This window comes from Oncorhynchus tshawytscha, unplaced genomic scaffold (genome assembly GCF_018296145.1).
Source record: "Oncorhynchus tshawytscha isolate Ot180627B unplaced genomic scaffold, Otsh_v2.0 Un_contig_142_pilon_pilon, whole genome shotgun sequence".
Lineage (NCBI taxonomy): Eukaryota > Metazoa > Chordata > Actinopteri > Salmoniformes > Salmonidae > Oncorhynchus > Oncorhynchus tshawytscha.
This window is the reverse complement of record NW_024609492.1, coordinates 115,001-122,962: the sequence shown is the minus strand read 5'-3', so window position 1 is coordinate 122,962 and position 7,962 is coordinate 115,001. Positions and strand designations below refer to the sequence as shown.

General features: G+C 38.8%; 1 protein-coding gene across 1 annotated transcript in view; it reads left to right on the top strand.

Moving 5' to 3' along the window:
- The first annotated feature begins 853 nt into the window (after window positions 1-853).
- LOC121844966 (NLR family CARD domain-containing protein 3-like) overlaps window positions 854-7,962 on the top strand; it is a 22,720-nt gene continuing 15,611 nt past the window's right edge. Inside the window, exons 1-5 of the mRNA XM_042315525.1 lie at window positions 854-952; window positions 3,434-3,550; window positions 6,820-6,904; window positions 7,033-7,261; window positions 7,642-7,962. The exon at window positions 7,642-7,962 is cut by the window's right edge and continues 1,444 nt beyond it. Of these exons, the coding sequence (XP_042171459.1) occupies window positions 870-952; window positions 3,434-3,550; window positions 6,820-6,904; window positions 7,033-7,261; window positions 7,642-7,962 (835 nt within the window). The 5' untranslated portion in view covers window positions 854-869. The remainder of the gene's footprint in view (window positions 953-3,433; window positions 3,551-6,819; window positions 6,905-7,032; window positions 7,262-7,641) is intronic.

Sequence of the window (7,962 nt, the reverse complement as noted above, 5' to 3'; positions counted from 1 at the left end):
AACCACAACCAACCAACATGTTGGATCTCTGTTTAGTTGTCACTGTGTTAAGTTGTCACTGTGTTAACAACCAACATGTTGGATCTCTGTTTAGTTGTCACTGTGTTAACCACAACCAACATGTTGGATCTCTGTTTAGTTGTCACTGTGTTAACCACAACCAATGTTGGATCTCTGTTTATGTCACTGTGTTAAACACAACCAACATGTTGGATCTCTGTTTAGTTGTCACTGTGTTAACCACAACCAACATGTTGGATCTCTGTTTAGTTGTTGGACTGTTTAGTTGTCACTGTGTTAACCACCACAACCAACATGTTGGATCTCTGTTTAGTTGTTACTGTGTTAACCACAACCAACATGTTGGATCTCTGTTTAGTTGTCACTGTGTTAACCACAACCAACATGTTGGATCTCTGTTTAGTTGTCACTGTGTTAACCACAACCAACATGTTGGATCTCTGTTTAGTTGTCACTGTGTTAACCACAACCAACATGTTGGATCTCTGTTTAGTTGTCACTGTGTTAACCACAACCAACATGTTGGATCTCTGTTTAGTTGTCACTGTGTTAACACAACCAACATGTTGGATCTCTGTTTAGTTGTCACTGTGTTAACCACAACCAACATGTTGGATCTCTGTTTAGTTGTCACTGTTAGATCTCTGTTTAGTTGTCACTGTGTTAACCACAACCAACATGTTGGATCTCTGTTTAGTTGTCACTGTGTTAACCACAACCAACATGTTGGATCTCTGTTTAGTTGTCACCATGTTAACCACAACCAACATGTTGGATCTCTGTTTAGTTGTCACTGTGGTAACCACAACCAACATGTTGGATCTCTGTTTAGTTGTCAGTTCTCTAAAATGAGTCTCTCTGGAGCGAGAAAGAAGGGGGGCCCTGCCTCTAAAATGAGACTCTCTGGGGAACATGACACCAAAGCTAAGAGGTGAGATTACAATGTTGTTTGTTTCTAAAACGTGTTTTGACAATTTGTTAAAAGACAGTGTTGCTTAGGGGAACCTTGTCTGTAAAATATTGTTGTTCAAAGATTTTAATTCATAGTTTTTTGTGGATGAATTTTTGTTTTTCAAAACGCTATATAGCTGGAATGGAATGTTTGTATCCTGTATATTAGACTGTGATATGTGGTTTTCTCACCAGCAAACACACACACACACACACACACACACACACACACACACACACACACGCACACACACACCTCTATAAAATTGTAGAATGACACAATCATTTAGCCTCTTAATTATTATCTAATATGTTGGCAGCATAACTTTATAGTTTTTATTCTGATAGTTGTTATAAGCTGTATATTTTATAGGAGGTTAAAGTATATATATATATAGAACCCTTTATAGGAGGTTAGCCTGTCTGAAGTGTATATATAGAACCCTTTATAGAGGTTAGGAAGTGTTTAGTGAGTATAACAGTGAACCCTTTATAGGAGGTTATGTCTGAGTATACAGTATATATAGAATATATATAGAACCCTTTATAGGAGGTTAGGAAGTGTCTGAGTATACAGTATATATAGAATATATATAGAACCCTTTATAGGAGGTTAGCCTGAGTATACAGTGAGTATACAGTATATATATAGAATATATATAGAACCCTTTATAGGAGGTTAGGAAGTGTCTGAGTATACAGTATATATCAGAATATATATAGAACCCTTTATAGGAGGTTAGGATACTGAATATATATAGACCCCTTTATAGGAGGTTAGGAAGTGTCTGAGTATACAGTATATATATAGAACCCTTTATAGGAGGTTAGGAAGTGTCTGAGTATACAGTATATATATAATATATATAGAACCCTTTATAGGAGGTTAGGTGTCTGAGTGTCTTTATAGAGTTATACAGTATATATAGAATATATATAGAACCCTTTATAGGAGGTTAGGAAGTGTCTGAGTATACAGTATATATAGAATATATATAGAACCCTTTATAGGAGGTTAGGAAGTGTCTGAGTATACAGTATATATAGAATATATATAGAACCCTTTATAGGAGGTTAGGAAGTGTCTGAGTATACAGTATATATAGAAGCCTTTATAGGAGGTTAGGAAGTGTCTGAGTATACAGTATATATAGAAGCCTTTATAGGAGGTTAGGAAGTGTCTGAGTATACAGTATATATAGAACATAAGTGTAAAATGTCAGCACTTCACTTAAATGACCAATTTTCTACTCTGAGACGCTTTGTGGAAATGGTCCCAGATCTCAACATATTGTTATAAAAACACTTAGAATGCTTGTTTTACATTATAAAAAAATATGAATATTACTAATGTAAGCCACTGTAAAGACTGGGTTTAGTTGATTGTTTGTGCCAATGTTACGGAACTGTCTGCGTCCACGTTCGGTGTGGCACCAAGGAGATTGTCCGGTTACGCACAGAGTGGACTGAGGTGATCTTGGAGAATAACGATGTAGTTCGCTACGATGTTGAGACACCAAAGTTTATTGTTCTAAAAAATGCCCCTTGAGAACGCAGTGACAACACAAGCTTTTTAGCTTTTTAGAGTTGACTACTAGTGAGAGAAGGCAGAGCGGGTCGATGCTGGTTGATGAATTTGACAATGAATGTACCTGGAAAATACATTTTTCTCAACCAGAGGTGACTGAATTAATGTTCAGGTTTATTGATAATCATTATATTAATAATATTAAATTATTGGTAATCGTTATAATAATGAAGTATAATTTCAAAACATGAGCATAAAACCAGGAAATAATAAACATGAATCATCATTATATTACTCCACAGTAATCTGTTAAATGCTTTTCAGTCCTTCCTCTTGTGTTAGCAGTGTGGAAAGGGACAGGAAGAAGCACACAGGAGTTTTCCTGTGAGGGGAGTGGTGGTGTATCCAGGGAGAAAACTAATCTAATCTACTGAAATGTCATTAGTGGTCTTATGCTGCCATCTATTGGAATGATGTAGTAACTGCAGTAGTACTGAATAATGTGTAATTCCTTACGAAAGTAGTAATTATTTAACATGTTCTAGTTCATTTTATCACTTACAACCATAAAATAACCATTTATTGCATAACAAACAATGAAACTGACATAAACCAACAACACCATACAATTAGTTAATTATATATATAAACAACTACATTCATATGGGGCGGCAGGGTAGCGCGTTGGACTAGTAACCGGAAGGTTGCAAGTTCAAACCCCCGAGCTGACAAGGTACTAATCTGTCGTTCTGCCCCTGAACAAGCAGTTAACCCACTGTTCCTAGGCCGTCATTGAAAATAAGAATTTGTTCTTAACTGACTTGCCTAGTTAAATAAAGGTTATAATATATATATATATATATTCTTTAAACATAAAACCTAATTTAACAACAGTAGATGAGAGATGTAATGTTTGTCTCTGTTGTGTTGAAGTCCAATCCAGCAGGAGAGACCAGCCTCCCCTGTTCCCAGCTGTGTGTCCATGAAGAGTGACTGGTCTATGGGTCAACCTATATTCTTTAGAGAGGGAGACTTTTCTACTGAACAAAGGTAAGAAGAACTCATGGGTCCTGGTCAGTGAGTTAAACAACACTGTCTCTAGTCATTTCTCCTCCCATTTTCCCATTTATTGTTGTTGTTTTCATAATCCATAGGCTAATCATTTTGCCAATTTTCATAGTCCTAAAACAATATTAAACAAACACAACGTTCCCTCCCTGTGTGTGTGTTTGAGAGAGAGTGTGTGTGTGTGTGTTTGAGAGAGAAAGAGTGTGAGTGTGTTTGAGAGAGAGAGAGAGAGTGTGTGTGTGCGTGTGTGTGTGTGTGTGTGTATCCTGATTGCCTCGTCACTTTTACCTCTAGCTACATGTACATATTACCTCAATTATAGTCTCATTATTACCTAAACTACCTGGTACCCCTGCACATTGACTCAGTACTGGTACTCCTTATAGTCTCATTATTACCTCAACTACCTGGTACCCCTGCACATTGACTCAGTACTGGTGCTCCTTATAGCCTCATTATTACCTCAACTACCTGGTTCCCTGCACATTGACTCAGTACTGGTACTCCTTATAGTCTAATTATTAATTATTACCTCAACTACCTGGTACCCTGCACATTGACTCAGTACTGGTACTCCTTATAGTCTCATTATTACCTCAACTACCTGGTTCCCTGCACTACCTCAACATTATTACCTCCCCAGAAAGGCAGGAACCTAGGAATAAATCTAGAGAGGAACAAGGCTCTGAGGGGTGACCAGTCCTCTTCTGGCTGTGCTGGGTAGAGAGGAACCAGGCTCTGAGGGGTGACCAGTCCTCTTCTGGCTGTACTGGGTAGAGAGAAACCAGGCTCTGAGGGGTGTTCAGTCCTCTTCTGGCTGTACTGGGTAGAGAGGAACCAGGCTCTGAGGGGTGACCAGTCCTCTTCTGGCTGTACTGGGTAGAGAGGAACCAGGCTCTGAGGGGTGGCTAGTCCTCTTCTGGCTGTACTGGGTAGAGAGGAACCAGGCTCTGGGGGTGGCCAGTCCTATTCTGGCTGTACTGGGTAGAGAGGAACCAGGCTCTGAGGGGTGGCCAGTCCTCTACTGGCTGTGCTGGGTAGAGAGGATCCAGGGTCTGAGGGGTGACCAGTCCTCTTCTGGCTGTGCTGGGTAGAGAGGAACCAGGCTCTGAGGGGTGGCCAGTCCTCTTCTGGCTGTACTGGGTAGAGAGGAACCAGGCTCTGAGGGGTGGCTAGTCCTCTTCTGGCTGTACTGGGTAGAGAGGAACCAGGCTCTGAGGGGTGATAAGAGTATATGGCCATTTAGCATTTAGTTCAAATCATTCTTCAATTTCAATTGTTCATACATGACTAGCAGGGTCAAACAATACTCACAGTGGTTATAGAGGGTGCGATCGGTACCTCAGGAGTAAATGTCAGTTGGTTTTTCATAGTCGAGCATTCAGAGGTCGAGAAAGCAGGTGTGTGAGAGTGAGAGAGAGAGAGAGAGAGAGAGAGAGAGAGAAACACAGCAGGTTCAGGACAAGGTAACACATCCGGTGAACAGGCTGATAGGATCTAAAGAAGGGGATCGCTGCTCTCTGATCAATTTTCTCCATTCAAATCTTTCCTTAATGTGAGAATATTTTGAACATTAATACACAACGTAGAGTTTGAGAGGATGAGAGTACGAGAGTACTAATGGTCAATAGAGGACTAGAGTACTAATGGTCAATAGAGTACTAGAGTACTAATGGTCAATAGAGTACTAGAGTACTAATGGTCAATAGAGGACTAGAGTACTAATGGTCAATAGAGGACTAGAGTACTAATGGTCAATAGAGGACTAGAGTACTAATGGTCAATAGAGTACTAGAGTACTAATGGTCAATAGAGTACTAGAGTACTAATGGTCAATAGAGGACTAGAGTACTAATGGTCAATAGAGTACTAGAGTACTAATGGTCAATAGAGTACTAGAGTACTAATGGTCAATAGAGGACTAGAGTACTAATGGTCAATAGAGTACTAGAGTACTAATGGTCAATAGAGTACTAGAGTACTAATGGTCAATAGAGGACTAGAGTACTAATGGTCAATAGAGGACTAGAGTACTAATGGTCAATAGAGGACTAGAGTCCTAATGGTCAATAGAGTACTAGAGTACTAATGGTCAATAGAGTTCTAGAGTACTAATGGTCAATAGAGTTCTAGAGTACTAATGGTCAATAGAGTTCTAGAGTACTAATGGTCAATAGAGTTCTAGAGTACTAATGGTCAATAGAGTACTAGAGTACTAATGGTCAATAGAGTACTAGAGTACAAATGGTCAATAGAGTACTAGAGTACAAATGGTCAATAGAGTTCTAGAGTACTAATGGTCAATAGAGGACTAGAGTACTAATGGTCAATAGAGTTCTAGAGTACTAATGGTCAATAGAGGACTAGAGTCCTAATGGTCAATAGAGGACTAGATTACTAATGGTCAATAGGGAATTGTAAATAGGAGTTGGGTTTCAGTTCAACATCTGTTAGAATCTGTGGAATGTCACTCCTGAACTCAGAGCAACATGTGCTACGTGGGCCACGTTGTCATTGGTCTGTACATTGAGTCGAGAACAGGATACTTGTTAAACGGCCATTGGACAAGTTGTCCTGCAAGGACTTCTGATTGGTCAACCCCAGGCTAGGGTAGGGGGTTATAAATGGACATAAAGAATTCACTAAATCACAGATTCATTGCACACATGTTATAAAATATATTGAGACAAATTACAGACAGTAGCCTACAAGTAGTAAAATAGAACTCAATATATTGAACATGGAACATATGATTTCTCTGAGAGTGAGGCAGATATATATTATTACTGTATAAAACCTAGCAGTACTATTGATTTCTCTGATTGAGGCAGATATATATTATTACTGTATAAAACCTAGCAGTACTACTGATTCCTCTGAGAGTGAGACAGATATATATTATTACTGTATAAAACCTAGCAGTACTACTGATTTCTCTGAGAGTGGGGCACATATATATATATTACTGTGTAAAACCTAGCAGTACTACTGATTTCACTGAGAGTGAGGCAGATATATATTATTACTGTATAAAACCTAGCAGTACTACTGATTTCACTGAGAGTGAGGCAGATATATATTATTACTGTGTAAAACCTAGCAGAACTACTGAGTTCTCTGAGAGTGAGGCAGATATATATTATTACTGTGTAAAACCTAGCAGTACTACTGATTTCTCTGAGTGAGGCAGATATATATTATTACTGTGCACTCCCTAGATTAGGTTATTTAATCTCTTGTTTTGTCCACAGAAACCAACAGGAGAGATCAGAGTCAGAGATTCTCAGTGGTCAGTCTTCCCAGAGTCATCAAACACACCTGGCCTCCATATTCAGTGTATGTGGTCCTGTTATGTACATTTGTTTTTGTTAACCTCAAGTAAAGTTGATCTGTCAATCATTCATTAATGTGTTAATGAGAAAGCTTTTGTCTCTTGCTTAACTTATTTACTTGATTTATTTCAGTTGCTTGAAGAGAAAATTTTGACATTTGTGAAGAACGAGCTGAAGAGGTTCAAGAGGATTCTTAGTCCAGAACTCCCAGAAGGCTTTGAGAGTCAGAAGCAGGATAAGGAAGTGGTGGATGCTGAAGATGAGAAGCAGGAGAGCAGTGCCAGAGAGGGGGCTCTGAAGATCACACTGCACATCCTGAGGAAAATGAACCAGAAGGACCTTGCTGACACACTGGAGAAATGTAAGATCTGTCTGCCTATTGATGAATGATGTTTTATAACATTTAAAAGCTGTAGCTAAAGTACAGCTAAAGTAGCTGTGTAACTCAATGATATTGTAGCAGCCTTAACACAACACCTAGTGACCTCATCAAGTAGCAGCAGGGATGTGTTGTACTGATTCATTTAGAGAGAGAGAAAACATTAATAATACCATCAATAATACCAATAATAATATAATCAGTCACACCAGTCTGTAATGCATTATGAAAACATTTACACATTTATACAGTCAGTTAAGATAATAAATTATTATAATGTACAACTTTATAACAGTCCTACAATACTGTGGACATTAAAACAGACATAATATTAATATCCTCTGTGTTATTTCTTCATTCAGATGAGCTTGCTGTGATTTGCCAACGTGAACTCAAATCTAATCTAAAGAAGAAGTTTCAATGTGTATTTGAGGGGATCGCTAAACAAGGAAACCCAACACTTCTCAATAAGATCTACACAGAGCTCTACATCACAGAGGGTGGAACAGGAGAGGTCAATAATGAACATGAGCTGAGACAGATTGAGACAACAACCAGGAAACAGGCAAGACCAGAGACTGCAATCAAATGTAACGACATCTTCAAACCCTTAACTGGACAAGACAAACCTATCAGAACTGTGCTGACAAAGGGAGTCGCTGGCATTGGAAAAACAGTCTCTG